General features: G+C 38.8%; 1 protein-coding gene across 1 annotated transcript in view; it reads right to left on the bottom strand.

Annotated features, from left to right (window-relative positions):
• The window catches only part of kiaa0825 (KIAA0825 ortholog), a 118,423-nt gene extending 94,541 nt beyond the window's left edge, over positions 1 to 23,882 (bottom strand). The window contains 4 exon segments of the mRNA XM_042724637.1: positions 1,608 to 1,778; positions 16,511 to 17,189; positions 17,320 to 17,488; positions 23,536 to 23,882. Coding sequence (XP_042580571.1) covers positions 1,608 to 1,778; positions 16,511 to 17,189; positions 17,320 to 17,488; positions 23,536 to 23,666 — 1,150 coding nt within the window. The 5' untranslated portion in view covers positions 23,667 to 23,882.
• Between the last annotated feature and the right edge of the window lie 781 nt (positions 23,883 to 24,663).

The following is a 24,663-nucleotide window of genomic DNA, read 5'->3' on the forward strand; positions in this document are numbered from 1 at the left end:
GCTTTGTTAAATTCAGAGGCTTTGGAGTTGATTTGAACCCCTGATAGCTATGGCCATATCTGGGCTAATCCATGGAAGGGTTATAGGGAGGATAAGTGTGCGTGTGTGTGCTTGTTGTGGGCAAATTAAAAGTGCATGCATCAAGGCCGCATTTTTCTAATCAGACGCTTCGGAAGTGAGACCCCGGGCGAGGCAATTTAGTTGAAGAAGAGAGAGAGTCGAACCAAGCGAAGGAGGAGAGAAGCAGCCGGCATGTCACTTTTTGACCTTTAAGCCCATCTGATGAATTTCTGGTAATTAAGTCGTTTGATTGGGTGAATTAATGATTTGGATAACTGCCCTTTAAAGGCTGTTTACTTCTCAGTAAATCCAGCCCTTTTCTGCTTGTCCTGTTTTTTAATGTAACCTTTACAGAAATTACTATACGCACCAGTCACTTTCATAGCAGAAAAAAATAAATGAAAAGAAATTTCCTGCCTCCTTAATTTGTGTGTGTAGAAGCATGTTTCTATATGCAAAAAAGAAACACACACACACACACACACACAAAGCACAGAACGGTAAAAGAGCTGTAAAGAAAGGCAAGAAAACTCTCATTAAAAAAAGCATATGTATACAATGTAGTGCTACAGGCCACCAGTCTGGTCTCATAAGCTGCCTGTAGAGATGTCGCTATTATACGCAGGAATTGGAGGCTTGTCGTATTTAAAGGCTCCGTCGAGCACAATATAGCTCGAGGTTTCCTGCTCCCACAGTGACAAATCATTTCACATGTCAGATTTGGAGCAGACTGTTGTCACAAATCTTGATCGGCTGTCATTTATTTACACTATGCTGATATTCATCGGAAAAAAAACAACCATATCTTGTTGACTGGCATATATCACATTCAGTTAGAGAGCAACATAAACCACTTATCTGGATCTGTATATGTTTTCAAAGTTGCTTCAGGGGGACATTTGCTTACTATGGTTGTTTTGTTGATTATGAGATTAAGAACTATAGTTTTTAAAGGGATACTGTAGATCACTAAAAATAAATTCTGCCATCATTTACTAACCCTCATGTCATTACAAACCTAAATGATTTATTTTCTTTTGTGAAATGCACAAAAAAGTTTTTTTATTACGTTTCCTTAATGTTTTTAAAAGAAATGTCTTATGCTCACCAATGTTTGTGTAATAAAAATAATAAACATTTTCTACTTTAACACATTTATTCCTATGATGGCAAAGCTGAATTTCCAGCATTACTCCAATCTTCAGTGTCACATGATCCTTCAGAAATCATTCTAAAAAGCTGATTTGGTGCTCAAAGCACATTTCTTATTATCAATGCTGAAACATGGAACATTTCATTTTATTTTTCAACCTTAGATGAACAGCAAGTTTGATAGAATTGCATTTATTTTATATATAAATTAGTGATGTCAAATGATTAATCACGATTAATCACATCCAAAATAAAAGTTTTTGTTTACATAATATATGTATGCGTACTGTTTATTTATTATGTACTGTACACACATTGAGTATATATTTTGAAAATATTTACATGTATATACATTTATGTGTGTGAAATTGTTAGTGATAGTTGTTAAAGTGTACCTTTACCACTGCATACTGATTCTCCAGCGCAGTTAAGGAAACCCAAATTAGTTGCCATGTCCTCCACAGTTTGTTCCAGCTCCAGTAAGGTGTTGGTCAGCTGGGTCAGACACCTGAGCTGATGGGAGGTAAGGCTGAAGCTTCGCTCTCTCTGGGGAGGATGCTGAGGAGCTGTAGACAAACACAACAAAGAGTCAGTCATGGAAAAATGTCGATAGACATCTTTGCTGGAAAGAACAGCATATTTTTTGTTGCGGTTCTGTGGTGGAGCTTTCAACCACCCGTTCTCCTGAGACCATCACAAACTTCAAGAAATAGTTGAAGACACAACTCTTCTGCGAGCACTTAAATAAACCACAGCCATAAACAAAAGCTATAAATTAGCTACAAATATTTTCTTCATTTTTACTACTCTAGCTTACTCTTGGCATCAGGTACTGCAAATATTGTTGGTTCTTGAATGATTGTTTGCGATGGTCCTCCTTTGAAAGTTACTTTGAATAAAAGCACTTGCTAAATGATTTAATGTAAATACATATGAACTAGTTTACCCATCAAGACTTCTTTAGTCAAATGGCTAAAGAATGACTACACTTGTCGGAAATTAAACAGATACATTTTGGATGGCCATGCTAGTCCAGCACCTTAACCAGCACCAAACAGTAACTGTGCACATATTTGGTTTGTACAAGTCAAATGCTATTTTGTTTTTAAAGATTTGCAGAACTCTACACACACACAGTTTCTCTGGGATAGGGATTTAGAAGGTTGAAATGTAAGCACATCAACATGAGTCCAGAAAAGTTAAGCGACAAAACAGCTTTAAAAAAATTCTCTATTGGTCCATTTCATACATTTAAAAGTCTTTCAAAAGGACTTGTCACTAGTAAATAATCTAGCATAATACAAGTAAATCTTACCAACTTATATACACACTACTGTTCAAAATGTTGAAGTAAAGCTTTTTATTTATGAAGAAAATTTATTATTTTTATTATTAATGTTTGCCTACAAAACCTTCATTTGCTCTGCACCCCTTTACCTAAATGTATTATTTCAGAATTATGTGCCCTCTAAAAGCGTGCGCTCTGCAAGTTAATGTCGCTTTATTGTGCCATCCCAAAGAGGCACAAATTCACTTTCACAGACTTTTACATTAAATGTTCCCTCCTGGTGGAATGACCTGCCCAACTCAATCTGAGCAGCAAGAATCAGCTAAAAACACATCTCTTCCGTCTTTATTTGACCCTCTAACTCTAGCACTCTCTATTCTAATTCTATTCTTAAAAAAGAAAAACTAACACTAGCTTTTCTAATCATTTTGTATTCTATCTATTTGTTTTCTTTTTATTTATTACACAATTAAAAAAAGCAAAAAGGGCCTCTACCACTAGCTTCCTCTATTCTTTTTCTATTTTATCTGTTTTCTTTTTATTATATAATAAAAATAAAAAAAATCCTTGCTACGTGTACTGTGTTAAGCTAACTGAGACTTCTTATAGCACTTGCATCATTGCTCTTTTGTTGATTTTGATTGCTTCCATTGTCCTCAATTGTAAGTTGCTTTGGATAAAAGCGTCTGCTAAATGACTTAATGTAAATGTAAAAGTAAATTATTTTACTATGCAAAGTTTCATTAAATTGTTCAAAAGTTACAGTAAAAACTATTTATTAAAAAAAAAAATTAATCAAAGACAAATTCATTTATCAAAAGTGACTGTAAAAACATTTAAAATGTAACAAAAATATTAAGCAGAACTCTTTTCAATAATTTATATATAATTGCTTCAAAATTTCTAACACAAAATTATATTTTTTCATGAAAATTAGAAGATTTTTGGAGACTGATATTGTAAAAGATTTCGAGGGTTACTTTGAGGACATTCCATCAACAACTATGGAATCCAAGATGGCACGTTTCTCAAATAAACGAAATAAAAACTGAAAGACTTTGTGAATGTGCATTTGACACCAGGGAGCTGTGAACTGTAGCCTCGCAATCTACACAAATCCTACAGAGGCTGTAAAGTTTCCCCTCAAATCTACAGTCAAACATTGCTGGGCACAAACTTTCTCCTGTAACCCGCCGATGACCCTCATCTCCAGCGTGGCTCTCCCATTTCTGCAGCTGCCAAAGCCATCACCCAGGGGATGTTCCGCATTAGGCCTGAAGAATGGGCCGCGGAGAAGAGGGCTGCGGTATTTTCAGACACTTCGACAAATACTTTTGTGTGTGCTCTTAAATGACTTCCTCTGACAGAAAAGGCATTGGGGAGTGGATCAGGAAGGCATTAGCCCTGGCTATGAAAGCTCCAGGAAGATTGAGTGGGAAGGCGATGGAGGGAGGGGAGAAATAAAAAGAAAGGAGTCCCAAATAATTGCAACAATATCGCCTCTGGATTCTAACACCATATTGTCACTTTATTATCATCAAGCTGACAATATGACAATCTTATTCTTTCATTTCTCTCCACTTCATCAGGCACATACGGTGATCATACATACGTTTGTTTTGTTTTTTTTTGTGCCATTTTATAATTTTGCAAGCCAGCAGATTATAAAGATGCAGAGACTGACCCCATGAGGTGGGTTAGTGAGCGCCTGGAATAAATTCATGCATTTGTGATGTATACATGTTTGTAGGATCGTGCACATATTTTTTCACAGGTGAGCGTGTCATACCAAGATCTTGGCTCTTCATTAATAGGGTCCAGAGGGAGACTGTGAGGCAGAACTGGGAAAACGGCTAAATGAATGCATGGAGATCCACTCCCGCTCATACAAGCACATCAGCCTGTCAGTAAAATCCTGCATTATATAAGACCTGTGCATTATGTGCCACATGCAGCACACGAGTAACATATGTGCACTGGGAATGTGTTGTATGTGAGTCCTTCTGTATAGGAGTATCTGTAACTCTTTACTTCGGGATTAAAAATAAACATCTCAATGAAGTGTGTAACTGCATTCACATCATGATGGAATTATCATAATAAATGTTTCACTGGCTTAGGATCTGCATGAGCTTGCTTATATTGCTTGCTTATATTATGTATATATACAGGAACATATATTACATTAATAAACATATAGAGAGAGTAAACAGAGCACTTATGTACAGGTTTGTGCAAATTGAGTGCAGTGTATTCCAACAGTGTAAATGAAAACGTATATATTTACATAATGAACATCTTCACTGCATAATGCCCTAGAAAACACTGCACTGTTAAAAAGACTATGGTTATACTAACAGTTATAGATGGAGATTAGCTTGTTGGAGGAAACTGTTTTTGCGCCTGATGTTCTGGTGCCCAGTGCTCTGCAACGCCAGCCAGAGGTTAGAAGGTTAGAAGAGCTGTCATCTGGATAAGTGGGGTCTGCGATGAGTTTTCTTGCCTTTTTCTCACAATTGATAAAGTCTTAAAGAAACAGTCCAGTTAAAAATGTGCATTTTATCACTTGAGGTGTGGTCACATTAGCAAAAATGTTTGTCCATTGTCAATAGAGTTGCGATGTATGAAGCACAGCTCACAAAGCAGTCACTTTATATCCAAGTGTCGTTGGTGCCAACAGCCTCATGGTCATTGCGGCGACATATAGTGCAACTGTGCTCATGGCAACCCAAGTCCCGAGGTCCTTTGCCGATCCCACTCCCCTCTTTCCACCCAGTGCTTTCCTGTCTGCTCTCTACTGTCCTATCTAATAAAGGTATAAAAGCCCGTAAATATAACTTTAAAGGGGTAATATGATGTGATTTCAATTTTTCCTTTCTCTTTGGAGTGTTACAAGCTCTTGGTGCATTAAGAAGATCTGTAAAGTCTCAAATCCAAAGAGATATTCTTTATAAAAGTTGATACTCGTCCACACCCCCTGAAATGGCTCGTTCTAACACGCCCCCACATCTCTATGTCACTATGTGGGAAGAATTGCATAACACCACCCAGATGTTCACGCAAAGAAAGAAGGCGTACCTTTTATTCTCATTGTAGTATTGTTGTTTTCGCCACCGCCATGTCGTATAGACGCTGCGTGTTTCACTGTGAAAGAGAAACTACTTTGTTTGGCCTTCCAAAAGAGGATGATATCCGCTTTGTCATGCCTGGGGCTGATCCATGCTGGTTGCTGAGGAAATACATCAACTTTTCACTGTGTTTCACCAGTTGCTCCTTCATAGAATCCGCCAGCCACGCCATTCTCAAGCCGCCCGCCTCTGCTCACTCAAGCCGGCCTCTGCTCACTCAAGGCTGCGGCTTACTCTAGGCCTCCGGCCTTCACACACTCAAATCTGTGGTGTGTGATGCTGTTTCTTTGAGAATGCGAAACTACTTTGTTTAGCCTTCCAAAAAAGGACACGACTAGAAATCATGTTTATATCACGTTTATAATGGGTTTTATGTTTATGTCTCGTCACTCCGGCTGGACATGGAATCACAGGATGTTAAGGGGCATAACATTTCCGTCACACGCTTGAGGTATTCGGCCAATCACAACGCAATGGATAGCTGGCCAATCAGAGCACACCTCACTTTTCAGACCGATGAGCTTTGTAAAAATCGTCACATTTCAGAAGGCGGGGCATAGAGGAGATACAATAATGTACATTGTATTGAAAATAATGTGTTTTTTGAACCTTAAACTGCATAAACACATTTCATTACACCAAATACACAAAATAATTTTCTTTTTAGCAGCATCATATGACCCCTTTAAAAAAAATAAAACAATGCAGAGAATCTACATTACCAACTTTAACCTGTTGTGAAATCTGCTTGAATTTTTTTTTTTTTTTTTTTTTTGCCTTACATAAATTCATATTTAAATGCACCTTTAATCACTCCCTTTCTCCTTCAAATGCCTTTTATTTTATTTCTTCTGTAAAACACAAAATGAGATTTTGGGCAGAAATTCCAAGGAGCTCTTTTTGCTTTTTTTCCAACAATAAAAAATGTAAAATGATTTAGAACACTTAGCGCCCTATCATACACCCGGCGCAATGCGATGCAAGGCGCATCGCAAGTGTGTTTGCTAGTTTCAGTGCGGCGCCATTCGCATTTTCCTGTCCAGCGCCACGTCGATTAATTAGCAAATGTATTTGTGCCCATTTGTGCGCCCATGTGCGTGCTAGTCTAAAAAAGAGGTGTGTTCAGGCGCATTGCTATTTTAAGGAGCTGAAAATAGACTGCGCCATAGACCAAATCAAACCTGGTCTAAAGTCTGGCGCAATGTTTCATCATTGTTATTTAAAGAGTGTGTTTGTATAGGCGGGTCCACAACGCGCGTACACGCTGCTTATTAAACACAGGGACGCACAGCAGCACACAAACATGCCAAATATTAAAAATCAAAGGATTGCAATGCATAAGAATTTTTTGAAGGCTAATTAAATATAAAAATGCCTACATGTCATAATGGATAGTCAACGCATGTATCAGAATTAGGCTATCTATTTGCTCGCACACGAGCAGCTCCATTTCATCTCGGAGACACGTTCTGTCTTTACACTTGCCAAATTCCAACCGTGTAAATAGCAAATCCGTCATGGCACGATCGCAACTGGCTCTTAAAGGTAATGGAAGATGAGACTCTGATTGGTTTATTGCACGTTACGCCCAAAAAACACCCATTACTCATTAAGAGAATAGGGACAACACAATTTAGACCATGCGCCCGGGCGCGCCAACCGTCTTTCCGTCATTAAAATAGCAAAAGTGGATTTGGACACACCCTGAGTGCACCTGTGCCATGTGCTTTACACTTTGCGTTTAGATCGTTAAAATAGGGCCCTTAAAGTGATTAAAATAACAATAAAAATAAATAATATAATAACAATATAATTCAAAAGAACGCATTAATTGTATGGACAACCTTTATATTTTTACTGTTATTTTTGACAATTTGGACATTATACAGTAAATCACCTGTACTCAATGGAAAAGAGCAGCTTGAGCATTCTGCCAAATATCTTCTATTTTCTAAAGTCACATTGGTTTGGATCAAGGGTGATTAACTAATGACAGAACTAATGTAATTTTGTGTTAGAAAATAGTTTTTTGGCAAACTATACCTTAATAGAGAACAGACTAAATAAAACTGAGGAGAAACAACAGATGTGCCTGATCAGCACTAAATGTCAGCATTTTGTAATTACAGAAACTCTGTTGTGATCATATGAATGCACAACACATCGATGTTGCCTGCAGACTTTTCTTTCCTATAGCCAAATTCTTACATCACAATAAAATAAAAGTGACAATAAAAGTTCATTTTCTATTTCAGGGAAATTCATGACACTGTCTTCTACATACAGTGCAAAATGTTTCCAAACCTCACCTGCCTAACAACCGCCATCCATCTCCATCCATCTCAGAGGTGTCCTTGAACCCCACCTGTCCTCTACACCCCAACCACTAACTCACACTTAGAGCGGCCATCTCACCTTTATGTTTAAAGCTCTGCTGTCATTCTATCTTGTCTCTTCCTCCCACCCAGCCATTGTCGGGCTATTTATTACCCCGCCATTAATGGCTTATTAGGGCTTCTCTCATAGCTAACCATTAGGAGTCTTGTGTGGGAGGATGGCCCAGCCACTGAAGCCATAATGGGGGTTATTACAACACGCTGATGGGGTGGAGGTGTTGAAGGTGTTGAGAGCAGTGATACGTGTCGTTTACTGTGAAAAGAGCTGAGAGTCAGGGCCTCGCCGGGGTCGTTAAAAGGACATTGCACTCATAGCAGATGTAGTAAAAGAGGGAAGGCCTGGGAGCACAGTAGATAGATGAAACAACGGACGGAGGCGGCAGAAGTGTTTAACAGAACATCACTCAAGTGTTTGAGAAATATCCATTAAAAGCAGCAGGGAATTCACAGATTAGAACTAAATACAATTATAATGCAAGAGAGATCAGGCAACTGAGGAAAGTAAAAGCTTTACCTGAGCACATTATTTTCAAGAATGTAAGAGTGTTGAATATACTTTTGAGAAGGATGACCTGAGGAAGCTTACATAGAGCTCTAAGTGCTTTGTGGGCAACTGTTATACAATAAAAAACCTGTGCATTTTTCAGTATGGGGAGAAGATAAAAGACTGCAGGTTTGAACCTTGAAAAGGATGACCATTTTGCTCTTGATTAAGATTAGGGGAAAGACTTAGCCAACAATTAAATTAAATTTTCAAGTACTTTTCAAGTATCAAGTACTGCTTCCAAACTAATGCCATTGGTTAAGCCAGTCTTGCTATATCTGGCTGGTCAGGATGCTCAGACAAACAAAGAAATTATTTAAAAGACATTTCAACTGCAGTGTTACTTTAAAAGGTACAGGTACAGATACAGTTCAGATTCATATTGTTCCAAACCTATATGACTTTCTTTTTTCTGCAGAACACAAAAGAAGCTATTTTTAAAAGTAGATTTTTTTTTTTATGTTCCACAGAAGAAAGCAAGTTAAGCAGGTTTTAAACAACACAAAGGTGACTAAATGATTTTTGTATGGCCGCTCTAGGAACATTTTGACTCCAAGGTCGCACATTGTCTACAACAACATTTGAAAGCCACATGATTTTCAGTTGACCTAGAGTTACTGTATGAAGATTAAGAATTAAAAAATATTAAAAAATATAGTTTTACTCACAGTTTCTATCGAATAAAAAGTTTTAGAGCTTGGCATAATTAGAAAAATGTATAGGCTATTCATTATAATTTCCATGATTTTTTCATGTGAAAATATCACATTTCAATTAGGCTACCTGATTTATTAAGACAGTGAGGACCTGGTTCTTCAAATAAATGCATGCGTATATATTTCTTGATTACAAATATCTTGATTTTTAATTGTTTTGTCTCAAATGTTCATTCATATTGATGCCTCCTTGGAAGTTTGCTGAAGCATTTTGGGTTCAGTAAAAAGTTCTTAAAATAACCTTTTTTTTTTTTCTGGTATAAAGAACATTTTCCAATATATCGAAACTTTTGTGCAATGGGAAGGTTCCATGGTTGTTTAAGGTTCTTCGTGGAACCATAGATTCCAAAAAAGAACATTTCTTTTTAAGAGTATAGCAACATTCCATGAAAGTTACAGCACATCAAGCATGGTTACGAGGAATAATGACTGATAATAAATGAAATTACTTGCAAAGCCATAGCGTTTTTCTTAAAATGTGTTCTTCAGCATAAAAAAAGCCTTTTGTAAACTATTCACATCACACTTGCTTTGAGTAGAAGGGGGGAGGCAGTGAAAAATGGCACAAAGAAAACGAGAGAGAGAGCTAGGGAGAGAGAAGAAGAAGAAGAAAGAATCGTAGGGGAGGCTGGGAAATCCCCAAACAGTTGTTATTGATTCCAGTGTTTACGGGCAGATAGTTTAGTGCAGTTTACAAAACAGAACAGATGCAGCCAGTGAGCAAAAAGGTAAACAATTGCTGTGTGGCAGGTTGCCAAATCCCCGGCCTGGAGTATTAAACTCACACTGAAGTGCATTTCCCCTTTGGGTTACACTCGCTGCCACTTCATCTCCTCCATGCCTGCTCCCTCATTTCTTCTTTCATTCTCCTTGCCTCAGTCTCTCTCTCTCTCACTCACACACACACACACACACACACACAAACAGAGACATGCAGTTCCAGCTCTCGCTGGCTGGCTTGTCCTGCTCTGACCCTTGAGGCCATGTTCTGCCTAGCTGGGCCATTAGTGCAGGGAATTGCATGTGTCTGACATGGCCCTAAAAGCAATTATTAAATGCTTTTCTCCAAATGATGCCCGGCATCTTTAGGGAATGGGCAATCACGCAACAATTTAGCCACTGATTTCATTTCCTCTCTCTCTTGTATTGGTGTTGATTGGCTTCTCTGGCAGAAAAGTGAGAAAAGAGAGAGAGGCCGATTTTAAAAAGACATGACGGGCGTTCAGTGGCATTCCTGTTCCTGACGTGCAGCCTGACCCAGAACATTAGCCATTCAGAAAAAGTCTCATTTATCCACGAGCCACGTCTAAGACGCCGTTCTCCGCCGCCTTTGAGTGACAGCATGACAACGACTCTGCCAAGTGTCACAGACAGACATCCGTATTGATGCGGATGCTCTGGGGATTAGAGATGTTTTTTATATTCACTGGTTTACATTTCGCATGATATGGGAAGGAGCTGCGAGAGAGAAAAAGCGAGCTGGAAAAGCACATAGCTAGCTGAAAATGCAAAGATCGGTCCATCTCATATAACAGGACGTGTGCTCTTGGTGGTGTTGTGGTTGGTGGGGCCCCGGGGCCTGAACCGACCACATGTGGAGCCCCCTGACGGCCTGAGGGAGTCTGGCTGCTGTGGCATGCAGTGGGTTGTCTGTTGCAGCCCGCTGCTCACTGAGACAGGCGGCATTATAAGCTGCTCCCACTGACACACACTAAACCGGCTCCTTCGATGCCAGAGGCACAGTCCAGCTGGGATGCAGTAGGGGGTGGGCGGCTCTTCTGGAGGTAAAAAATGGCAGGTTATGATATCTTTATTAATCTGTTATAGGGAGGAGTAACTGGTTTTGTGAGTCTCCACTCCTGTCTTTTTGGCAGCATTACATGCAATCGTTCTGAAGCCATAGGTTGTGTAGGTTAGTCAAATTTACTAAAACAAAATCAGTGGCAGGTATAACAGAACTGCTTGACATATTTGTACAATTACTGAGAAATACACAATGAACCCACAGGTAAACAACTTCAATAAATCACATTATGATACTGATTTACACAGCATAAACAAAGCATTATGCTATGGTGAAGACAAAAAAAATAAAAAAATCTCTGAATCACCCTTTAACAGGATATTCCATGTTAAATAAAAGTTAAGCTTATATGTGATACAAATCACCAACAACCACAGAAAATAATTAGAATTAGAATAGAGTACCATTCAAAATTTAGGGTCTATTTTAAAATATTTTAAAATGTAATTTAAATTTGCATTGGTAGAGCTGAAGCAGTCATTACTCCAGTATCGAATGTCACATGATCCTTCAGAAATCATTCTAATGCTGATTTGGTGCTCAAGAAAAAAAAAGAAAAAATAATCACATATAATCACATTTTAAAAAGAAAAAATGTGCTGCTTAATATTTTTGTGGAAATCATGATTTTTTTTTTCAGGATTATTTGATAAATAGAAAGTTTAAAAGAACAATATTTGTTTATGAATAAATTTACTTTAAATGGTAATGTATGTGAAATGGAAGTTTTTTTTTTGGTTGTTTGTTTTCGGACTACATATAGGTGTATGCACCTGCACATTACTGCATTAAAATATGATAGATCTCCTCTGAAAACACGTTACATACATACTGCATGGCGTAAATGTCTAATACCACTAGGGAAAATGCTTTTGAATTGCATTTTATGTCCATTGTATACTGAATTTATCAGCATAACAACTACAGCGGAATGTTGAAGTGAAAAACATTTCTGAATGTTTCAGTACTATTTGGTTTGCCCCCTTTTTGCTTTAAAAACAACAGCCTTGAGCTGCACGAACTCCATCCACCTAAAGAACATGTTCCCAAGCATTCAAGATGATGCAAAGAGCATCTTGACCTCCAGTGGAAAAACATCTGACCGTCTGTACACACGCTCACGTCACAAACTTACTTATTTTAGAAGTGACCTAGAAATTAAGACTTTTGAAGTTGTCATGTTTATTGTTCTAATAATAAGATAAACTGAAATGTTCTGTTTAACCTTCCAAGGTTAAAATTAATGCCAGATTTTCAGGGAAGTCTCAGAGTTTTGGACCCTACTGTATGTTATACAAACTGAAAACGTTGCCCTACCAAAAAGTGAGTGAAGTAATATTGATTTTCTGTAAGCTTTACTGTACATAAAAAAAGAGTCTCCTTTGAGAATGCAGCACATCGCAGAAATCTGTATACTTTTCTTCAGGCTGAATTGAAAATGACATATATGTGAAATATCCAATGTCTGTGAGTTTCAAATACAGCATGTAATGTGCACATACACTGTATGTGCAAGAACATACAAACATCAGCCAGCTCTTTTTCTCTCCCTCTCAAACACACACACACACACACACACACACACACACACACACACACACACACACACACACACACAATCTGTCTCTCACTTCCACCTTTTCAGTTCTTTATCCTGTCTGCTGCAAATCCACTGAGGTGTGATAGTAAGGGTTTAAACTCCTCATTGTTCCAGATCAGCTGACCTGTATGGCAGTCTCCTGAGCCCAGCCCTCCCCCCATTACCTCTAAGAAAAAAAAAGTGGAGTGGAAAAAAAGACGACATAAAGTGAGAGGGATGAAAAGCAAGGGATGGAAGAAGATGGGTACAAAGGGCTGAGACTCCCACATCTGGTGAAGGAGGGGGGGAACAAAGTCTGTTCATCCCTTTCAGATGGAGGGGTTAAAGGAACTGGCATATCTGCGCATGAAAAGCTGTTAAATGCTTCAGTGCTTTGACAGTGTGTGATGCCAGGAGCAGCATCGCTCCCATGGGACAGCACGTCAAGATTCACCCCCATCCCCCCAACCCCACCACCACTTCTCCCAGACAGGCTTTCAACGAAAATATGGAGAATGAATAAAGCACAATAAATATCACCTAACAAGACAAAGAAAAGAAACGGCAGGTTGTTTTGATGCCTTCCATTGAAAGCGTACCGTTTCGTCATTTACTTCAGCTATGTTGCTAAAACACAAACCCTGCAACCATCAAAAACTGTCAAAGCATTCATTGTTTGATTTCACCTCATGTTTAGATTTCCTGAGACGTTTGTTAGCTGGAAATCCAGCCATAAAGAGGCATGTGACTGTGCGTTGCTATAACTGACTAATAGAAAAACAACTATTTCAATCTTTAAATTTTGCCTACGGGCTTCTGGTACAGAGTTGTAAGTACATTATTTATATACTCATAAGTGTCTGAAACACATTACAGACACACTTGCAGTGCCCCTGGTAATGTGTTTGAAGGATTGTTGGGCCCTATATAGGTCTGTGGACCTGAATTTAGCGGCTGCATAGACATAGGGCCAATTATTTAGCCCTGCTGCTCCCTCATCCTATCTTTACAGCGGGAAAATGAGGGAAAGTGTCTGCTGCTTGTAAAAATTAGTGAATTGTGGCAGGAATGTGAATTAAATGGAAGAGAAGGCCTAATGAGTCCATTCAAAAATGGACACTGACGTCTCTACAAGGAGCCGCAATAAGTGAGTCTATTACTGATCTGTCAATACTTGGCATAATATCAGTAGAACAGGAAGAAAAAAAAAGTAAAACATTGACTGTTACAATCTTTAAAGGGGTCATATGATGCTGCTAAAAAAGAACATTATTTTGTGTATTTGGTCTAATGCAATGTGTTTGTGCAGTTTAGGTTTCAAAAAACACATTATTTTCCATATAATGTACATTAATTGTTTCTCCTTTATGCCACGCCTTCTGAAAGGATTTTCACAAAGCTCTTAACATATTGTGATGCCCTGTCCGGCCAGAGCGTTGAGACATAAACATAAAACCCATTATAAACGTGATATAAACATAATTTCTAGTCATGTCCTCTTTCGGAAGGCAAAAACAAAGTAGTTTCGCTTTCTCAAGGAACTCATACACCGCGGCCTTGAGTGAGTGAAGGCCGGAGGCCTAGAGTGGGTTGCGGTCTAGAGTGAGCATTGGCCGGCTTGAGTGAGCAGAGGCGGGGGCAGCTTGAGAACAGCGTGGCCGGTGGATTCAACGAAGGAGCTTGCGGCAACCCCAAGCTGGAAAGCCGATCCGGCAATCCACAGTGCAAAGTTGATGTATTTCCTCAGTGACCAGCATGGATCAGCCCCAGGCATGACGAAGCGGATATCGTCCTCTTTTGGAAGGCCAAACAAAGTAGTTTCGCTTTCACAGTGAAACACACAGCGTCTATACAACATGGCGGCGGCGAAAACAACAATACTACAACAAGAATAAAAGGTACGCCTTTTTTTTTTTTGCATGAACATCTGGGCGGTGTTATGCAAATCTTCCCACATCGTGACGTAGACGTGTGGGCGTGTAAGAACGAGCCGTGGACGGGTGTTAACTTTTATGAAGAATATCTCTTTGGATTTGAGACTTTAGTCTTTGTAACTTTACAGATCTTCTTTATGCACCAAGAGCTTGTAACACTCCAAAGAGAAAGGAAAAATTGAAATCGCATCATATGAGCCCTTTAAAATATGAGCGCATTTGGCAAATGATGCATTTAAAACTCAAGATGCCTGGAGGTAAGGAATATTTATATGTGACCCTAAACCACAAAACCAGTCATAAGTAGCATGGATATATTTGTAGCAATAGCCAACGATACAGTGTATGAGTCAAAATTATCTATTTTTCTTTTATGCCAAAAACCATTAGGATATTAAGTAAAGACAATTTTACATAAAGATATTTTGTAAATTTCCTTCTGTAAATATATCAAAACTTAATTTCTGATTAGTAATATGCATTGCTAAGGACTTAATTTTGACAACTTTAAAGGAAATTTTCCCAATATTTTGATTTTTTTTTTTGCACCCTCAGATTCCAGATTTTCAAATAATTGTATCTCAGCCAAATATTGTCCCATCCCAATAAACCATACATCAATGGAAAGCTTTTTTGGAAAATTATGGAAAGATGATTTATAAATGTATAAATTTCCAAAAAGCGATTTTTTTTTTTTTTTGACATTGGACAATAATTTTTTTCTGTCTGGCCAACAAGTGTCGGAAAAGGACTTTTATTCTGACGGTTCCAGCAACTTTATTTTGACAGTGCAAGGAACGCTAGCACCTTAAATGCACTTCTGCCAATGCTAAGAATGCTAACGCTTAAAAATAACTGATTCCAGCCAATAAGTTTTTTTTCCGTTTGGCCAATAAGTGTCAGAAGAGGACTTTTATTCTGACAGTGTTGAGAGTGTTATGTACAATGATTCAGTCAACTCAAGACACAGTTTCTCTATTTTCATTAATTAAACATTTCTGTTTAATTATTTGTATGAAAAAAAAGGAAACCAAAAATTGTTTGGAAAGTTTTTGTAAACATTTGGTGCAATGTGCTGAGTTATGATCTCAAACAAAAATATAAATATCTTTCAAAGATTTGAAGCCCCAAACCAAGCAAACTTTATGCAGCAAATATCTCTTTTTTGGAGGGCAGCAAAAAAAAAAAAAAATCTGTACACCTAGACTCCAGTAAATCACATACTCTACCAGTCAAATGTTGTAGAACACCTCCATCTTCTGAATAAAAAAAAGAGGTTTATTGCCAGTGAACTACTGAAATCTCCAGTTCAAGAGTGAGTGGCACCCTGGCACCCTGCACCAAAAAGACTACCACAGCATGTTGAAGCCATGCAATACCCTCTGGTATACACTGAGTTGGTCAGGGGTTCACCCTACAGCTAGATAATGACCCACAACATACCTCCAGGCTATGTTAGAACTACATCAGAAGTAAAGGCTTCAAATCAGGGAATGGTCAGGACAGTCTCCAGACTTAAACCCTATCAAGTTGGTTTGGGATGAACTGGACAGAAGGGTGAAAACAAAGAAACCTACAAGTGCAACACATTTGTGGAAACTTCTGCATCAGTGTTTGGAAAAACTTTACAAACAGAATTTGGTTTTCATTAAAAAATGAGTGTGTTCATTATTTCTGCCAAGTGTGCTACTCTAAGTCAAAAAGTTGATTCCCCAGTTGTTTATTTGTTCTTTTATTTCATTTCAAAGCACACTGAGACATTAAACTGTGTAAACATCAGTAACAACGACTTTTCGGTACTGTAGCGGTCAGCCAAACAGATTAGAACTGGCAGTTTCAACTTATAAACCAATTTTTATTACTTCCAGTTTAATGTGCAAAATGAATAGAAGAGCATGTAGACACTGACCTACAGCAGACTTCTTGCTGGACATATTGGTTCCTTTCATGCTGTGCGTGGTGTTGTCTTTCAGTGCGGTCTCGATCTCCTTGTCTATCAGCAAACCTAGTTCCTGTGCCACTGTGTTCAGGTAGACATGGTTGAGGAAGGCAATGATGTTATGTGGTTCTGCAACTCCATTAAGCACATGAATTTCCTCTCGAAGTATTGAGCAAAGAACTGGAGAGGCGGTTTGAAAGCCCTGAGTCAGTCTGTCGAAGCCCTTCTTCCCACCTGGAATGCAGCTCTGGCAGTTTCGGAGAACACTGAGGACGGCCTTGATCTGAAGGTGCTGGTACCAGCTGAAGAACTTTGTTTCAGGGAAGAGGAATAACAGTTGCTGAAGGTAGAAGATCTTCTGAGTAACCTTGGTCCCAACACCCAGTTCTCCCTCAGTCTGGCTTGGTTCAGTCATCATCTGGAGTTTGCCAAGTAAGTGGCTCCGCAATGAGAAACAAACATCATCCCATGCCTTCTGGACTTCCAGAGCAAGGTCATCACATGGCATGGATAAGTTAGGAGATGAGGAATGCTCTTCGCTAGATGCAGGGCAGGAAGTAGGGAAAGCAACGCCACACTGAGTAGAGATGTTCAGTAGTAAATGTAGAATAGCCTCTTCAAAAGCCTTCTCTGCCTTTAGCGAATTTTGCTGTTAAAACAGATGACAGACAGAATTAATAATGTCAAGAACTGAATGTGGAATCAATACTATTCCTCAACATGTCATGATGATGTCTGTTGTACAGATTGCATTTGGGGTTAAGTATGGTTTTGATCACCAAGGCTCGAAGAAAGTCCAGAAGCTCTTGATGTCCCGTAGCCACTGGTTTTAGGATGCTCAGGTTGCGCTGACTGAACCACTGGAGGCATTCTATTGGACTGGGAACTCTCTCTCCGCTACTGGCCTCACCAACCTTGGCCTGCAGTTCCTTCAGGTTCTGTTCAATACTATAATAAAAAGAAGAAGCACACACTCTCAAAAAGGGGTCCAAACTCTGCATAAAAGTCTTCAATGTCAGTGATTTACTTTCCACTGTCACAATCTTAATGGTGCTAAATCAACTTCCAGGAATATTAAAATAGTCATGTCCTAGGGTTCAAAGCTTTGTTCTGCAGTCTCATTTACATCAGTATTTCAGATTTTTACTTGCCCTGCATACTTGTTTGCTGACCCCCACATACATACATAATGGCCATGTGGCATCGGTGTACAGAAAAGGCTGAGAAAAAAATGTTGGAAGCTTTTTTTCTAATTTACAAAGTTACATACAATTGTGATAAGCAAGTTCTCAAAACTAGGCCCACATGCTCTGCACACTTATGTGAATGAAACATGCATAAATTTGAATTTGAAAAAAAAAAAAAAAAATAAAACATAACATATTGGGAAAATGTGAAATAAAAAATACATTTAAATGAATTAAAAACATGGTAAACTGTGTTAAACAGAGCAGGGTGGGTTGCGTTCTCAATTATACCTGAATGCATGAACATATAGCCAACAATATCTAATGAAAAAAGACACAATGAGAGATGGATGTGCATCATTTTGTTAATGACACATATTCAAATTCTGCTCAAATATGAAGCATTTTCCGTGGGGCTCTGCAGGAGCAATTACAGCTGTGGTTCCTACACATTCTGAAGTTTGAAAACTGCCTGCTTTGTCTGATCCACTTCTTCTATCAATAAAATGCCAAAGAAAAATAGACACAACATGGACATCCTGTTTAGAAAATCTTTGTCTGACTTCATATTGCGCAATTGAATTACAATGAACTTTTAGCGCTGAAATTATTTTTATACACCCTCACAATGTGTTACATGCAAGCTGTCCCTTTAAACTCAAGTACACTCCGGTTACCGTCACTCTACAGCTGATATCAGCCACATCAGGGCTAATGAACACAGACATCAATATATCAGTTGTGTGTGCATGTTTCGGCATGTGGCACATCTCTCTCAATGACACAGGATGAGCCAATCTTCCTCATAACCACACAGCATCAGCACTTCTGTCTCCTTCTATCTGTGAAAAATGAGACATGACACAAAGCCGTAAAGCCATACAGGTACGTACACACAGACGGCAGCTGAAACACACTCTTACAAAGCAACATAAACCACTGCTGTAAACACTACGGCTATGCATGAGTCCAGATGCCTTCGAATGGCAGCTTATTAAATTCCATTTAAATGTGACACAGTTTTACTTCCTCCAAAAAAGAGAGCAAACATAAAGTGAGCATAAAGGGCTGTTAATTTTAACGATATGCAGCTGAATAATGTAGAAAGCAAAGATGAAGAGGGCTCTTTCCGTTGGTTAAAATGCAAGGTTGCCGACAGGAATCCAACAAATGTGTCTCTTTTTGTAGTAAAAAGGAAATATGTGTGACGAGAGGACCGTGCTGGAAAAGCAAATCTTCCCATTCTGTTTAATGAACAGCCTAAAGCTCGCTGTAAAAACACAAGCGCTAACAGGGAACATAAAAATTCTGTTTTACACACTAAAGATGCTGTCGACACAGACACACAAACAAAACTGCCCTTTTATAGTGATGAAATTCTGCTTATAGTCGACACGTGTTGACGAAAGCAGTCAAATTGTATGTAAATGTGTGGATTTACTTCACTTTTAGAGTTTGTTTTACCAGTTTGGTATATTTTGAGAAGTTTTGTGTGAACTATTGTGTTTATAGGGTGTTCTGAACACGTTCATGACAATTATTTGCTCCTCTGTGTTTTCTGTGAACGTTGTTAACTCAAGGATATCGCTCAGCTTAGCTCTTATACATTAGTTAAGTGTAGCCATCCAGAGCTAGCAGAAAGGCAGATATACTGACTAAGTCTGTTTAATGTTTCTAATAAAATAAGGATTTGTGCTCAGAGCCGGTGCTGAGCCAGGCGTCACCCCAGGACTCTGCTCAAACAGCAGGGTCTAAACGAGCTTCCATCTGTGCAGCCTCACAACGCTAAAACTTCATAAAAGTCCCATCTCTCATCCGCACACACTTCTGCCATTCACCAACGCCTGCATAATCCTCTGTGTATCGGCGCTGGATGGGGTCAGCGTTCACTGAAGGCGAGTTACATACAGTGTTGGTCTGAGCACTCATGAGGACTGGCATCAATCAAAGGGGCAGCTGCTGTCAAAATTCTGCCCGGCTGCCACTGATGATGGGTCAGAGTTTCACATTGCAACAATAAATATTTAAGGGACATGCTTCACATATGAATGGATTATCACAGATGGGTTCAAAATGAGTAACTTTTTTTTCTAAAATAAATAAATAAATACAATCATCTTTTGGGAAACTTTTGGTAACACTTTTAATAGTGTCTCCATATGTAAAGCATTCTATTTTTCCCTCCTAAATATTATTTTTGAAACATTTTATCATCCATCATTATCATCCTAGAACAAGCTTTTTACTTCCCTCTTATGATCACTGTCACATTAGGAACTCGCCTTTTATTGGATACTAATCATAGTTGACTACATTTGCGTTTATGTCAAAGTCTACAGTAGCATTGTGTGATGAAAACTTTCCGGTTATGCTGCATCCATACCAGTAAGTATCAGTATAAATGTCAAGACCACTGTCAAAGCAAAGTAAAACAAAACAAAACAAACAAAACGACTTCGAGTTGAGACCCAACACAGCACCAAAATTGCTGATTTTATAAAATAAAAAATAACTTTAAAAAAAAAAATCAAAACCACAAACATTTGTTAATATTAAATATTATGTAATTTCAATCATTTAAAATATTAACAAACTATAGGAGAAGCATCTATCCTAACTATGCACGAATGCATAGTTTGTTGCAATCCACTAGTTGGAAACCACCCTATGCAATTTCTTTTTTTTTCTCCATATTTACTAACCACAGTAAAATACATTGTACTATTTACCCATTCATGGTATAAAGAGTATAATACTTGATGACACATGATATAATATATGATATTAAGCACTGTTCATTTGTTTTGTTGCATTACTCTTTAACGATGTAGCTAAGAATATGAACATTTCACAACTATGAATAATGATCAAATACAACTAATTATAGGTACATACAAAACAAAAAATACAACATACATACATACAAAAAAATTAGGTTTAGAGACATATCTTTCTGTGAAAAAGATTAAGTCAAGACAAAGCGCCCTATCATCTGACCTCACTTGAAGAGGTGTGCTAACCCCCCTCCAGATTAATCAGATCCAATAGCACGATTTTCACTGACTCGGACAGCCACACACAACAAGAAAGAAAAAACAGAGGCAGACACAGAGAGAGAGAGCATCTCAAAGAAACACACCGGCTAAAGCCAAAAAGACCGTCAACAGCCTCACACGCGCACAAAAAATTCCTGATTAATCTACCCTTTGAATCAAACAACAACAAAAGGAGAAGTTGAAAGGAATTTCAGGGAGACCAGCTCCACACAAAACCCTGAGCGCAGAGACTAGCGAAAGCTCCCTTAAGCCTCATTCTCTGCTTCCTCCCTGTCTGCCAATCACACTTCCAAAAACTGTAATTGTTTTTCAAATCCGCACAAACCAGACATGACAGACCAGGTAAAGAGAGAGCGAGAGGGTGGGTGGGGGGGAGAACAAGAGGACTAGAAAGAAAGAGAGAGGCAACGGGAGTCTTTTATTAAATATGATGGCATGTTTCACAGCTCCCTGCCTTACAGAAACCCAATACACTGATTAGTCAGCGCTTTGACGTTATCTTAAGTTCCTTGTCAAAATTAATTTAGTGTGGGTGGGCTGTTGCGCTCCAGGAGAGTGAAGCGGAGAAGGAAATAGCAGGGTGAGAGGGAGGGAGAGGAAAAGATCTCTTTCAAATAAGCCCCAGCTTCAGTGAGCACCAAGTCATGTGCCCAGGAAACAAATAGCCTATCTGGGAGCTATCAAAGAAGGCCTCACTTTTCCTGAATATGCCGGACCCAATGAGACCCGTGAAAGTGGATCCCGCCAACTGTAGATCTGGCCCGCTTAGCCTCCTCTGGTGCCAAACCCCCAACGGGTTATTTGTCAGGACGCACACATGAGGTAAATTGGCATGCCGCTGTGGCTATCTTCTATAAACCGGATTGAAATCCAAAGCCCGGCCTCTCGTCGTTGGACTATGGCTGACACTTCATTAGAGGCCGGTGTACTGCCGGTGGCCTCCCTGAGTGTCCGATTTGATGAAGCTTAATGGATAACAGCGTTTCAATTTGGGAGATCCAAGGCTGTTTGACAGGCTATCTTAATCTCCTTCAATTAGGAAGCGGCTCTTAGGCAAATCTCCGACATCCTAGAACCGAGAGGAGGCGGCCTGTCTCGTTGACCCATAAATGGGTTAGGACCGAGAAACGAGCCACGAATTCTCCAGTTTCCCATTCTTTTCTTGGGTTTGTCCTAGGATAAGTAGATTAGGTAGCAGGTGTAGAGCACAACTTTGGCCCACCCCGGAGGAGAGGTCACAGAAAAGGGCGAAGTCGTCCCCACTTCCATCCACATCTGCACAGCTCCGACTGACCACTGGAGCTACACCCCTCCCGTCCTCCCTTTCTCTTTCTCCTAGGCACAATTCCCTATTATCCGGGTTCTTTGTTCTTATAATGGTTCCCCATCTTCCATCTTTCTCCAAGAACACAAAATAACCCTTTAATGCTTAGAGAGGCAGAAAAACTGTCTCGGCCTTCAGTAATAATACTTGAATTACCCACACAAGGGTTTTCGTTTCAAGATGTGGAATCTTCAATTATTACTTTCCCATTTGGAGAGAAGAGAGGCCGGACAGACAGGAATGAGAACGTGTGTCTAATGGCAGGGGGGAGTAAGACCGCCTTTGTTCACGCACAACACATTTAGCGTAGACCCTTCTGGTCTGCGTGTGTCCTCAGAGCAACATAAAGGATAAAAGCATGGCAGAGATAGATTTTTTAGAAAACCGGCGGCACAATAGAAAGAGGAGCCATCAGGGAGGGTAGACAGAGAAGGATCAGGAGAACAAACAGAAATCTAGTCGTGAGAAGCATGTCCTCCAAAACTACTGATGCAGGTGAGAATTTGAGTTGCATTATCTGTGTAAAAAGATTATGAATTAAAACGGAGCGAGAGAAACAAGTTCAGGGGCGCTCGTCACCATGTCCTTCACCGACAACAAAACCTCAATATCTGATAATGCCAAAACCTTCCATCACAATGGAAAAAAGGACGTCTAGCTGCAAGCTTGCATTCAGAATGTGTTTAAGTTCATTGATTTCAGATGAAGTGGCGTGCTATTCATCAACCCTCAATTAATCATGTGGTCTCGATGTTAGGATTACCGACACTGGAGGAAGCTTCTATGGAAATAATAGCTCTGAAAATGAAGTGCTACACAATGCCCACTCAAGCACTAAACAACTGCTACCGCCCTGCAGTTATATCTCCTACATGACAAAAATTCCTTGTGCTTAATATATTTGCCTATGCAATTTTATGTCTCATCCAACAGTGCTGATAGTAGCAATTCTTGCAGTATCCTTGTAGTACAAACACCTTGGTCATATATATTAAAATATTGATGCATTTTATATGAGGGTGATCAATAATCTTCTAAAGAACCAGAACTTTTAAGACTGAAGCACATGGAGGATCAATACAAACTGAGACTGTCTCATTTTGAATGGGTCAGTCCATTAAAAACCTACAAGATGTGTGTTTATGTTTTTGAGATGAAGGGCTGTATTCCCTGTATACCAGAAAATGACAAAATACATAATCATATTTTTTTTTCTTAGAATCTCAGGATTGAGCATAGAAATAGCTTTTATTCTATAAAATAGGGAACATTGCTATTGTTTGTGTCCTGTTTGAATGCAATGGTATAAAACAAACACACAGATCTAAAAATTATAAATAGTGTAAACCTTTCCTAATTTGTTGATAATTTTTCCATATCAATCCATTCACAAATCAAGATTTTTTGTGAGTCATCTAGGCTACTGACCTGCAGGCATTAAGTCTGAGTTTCTCCTCTGTGTCTCTGATCAGGTTTTGGATGTCCACCTCACTGGGGATTCCTTCCAGCTGCAGCTCCACAAATGCATGGTCATGCAGGAAGTCACCTTGCCAGTCCATCTCTTCAGTGCAAAACAATGACACACTGGTGAAACTTTATAAAGTTATTTCCTGCTTTAAAAACATACTTCAGCCATCATATTTATATACATTCAGACCATAAGGTAAATCCAGCTCTTCAGCTCTAAGGAAGACTATTTACCATTTTGTTTCGAATTAGGGTTAGTGTTGCCATGTCCACTTACTATATGTCTTCCACTCAAAGAATGATAGCTATATATATGTGTGTGTGTGTGTGTACATATATATTACGATACATATATATTATGTACACACATACATACAGACATAACAACTATACTAGCATCCAAACCAATGATAATGTTGTTTATTAATGTTTTTTTATCATACTGTGCTGCAGTTTTGTCTACTGCCATAAGCTCTTTAATGTCAGGTGGATTCTGACTGAATAGAATTAGAACAATTACTAAAAATTTATAGTTTTAGATATTGTTATACTTATTGCCCTTAGTGTGAACAACCCTTTAGTAATCATTCTCCTGAAGAATGCACTGCTCCTATGTCATTTGCTGCTGTAAATCCTCAAGTTCTTTAAAACAGGATGGATTCTAATTGGCTGTCAATGTTTTATCGTTCAATACAAATATTTATAAAAGTGGTTCCAACAATACTGTTCCCCTGTGCCATCATCATTATAGTTGTAGTGTAGAATTATTTTGAAAAATATATATTTATAGTTATCGTAATAGTTATCATCCTTGGTATCAACCACTGATCTATAACAGAGAACACTGTTCCCACATTATATTAAGTGGCTTTGACTACTATGTACTTACATTTAAATTAATCATTTAATACAATGTATGTATTGTGTACATACATGTTTTACATTATACTTATATTTAAAAAAAATACCTGCATGTGATTACATCTGTAATTAATTTCTGCAATTACATTTATATAGTTACACTGTTGACCCATCCCTTACACCTTAACCCACCCTTAAACCTATCCATAACACCAAACCTGTCCCTAA

Source organism: Cyprinus carpio, chromosome B5 (assembly GCF_018340385.1).
Source record: "Cyprinus carpio isolate SPL01 chromosome B5, ASM1834038v1, whole genome shotgun sequence".
Taxonomy (NCBI): domain Eukaryota; kingdom Metazoa; phylum Chordata; class Actinopteri; order Cypriniformes; family Cyprinidae; genus Cyprinus; species Cyprinus carpio.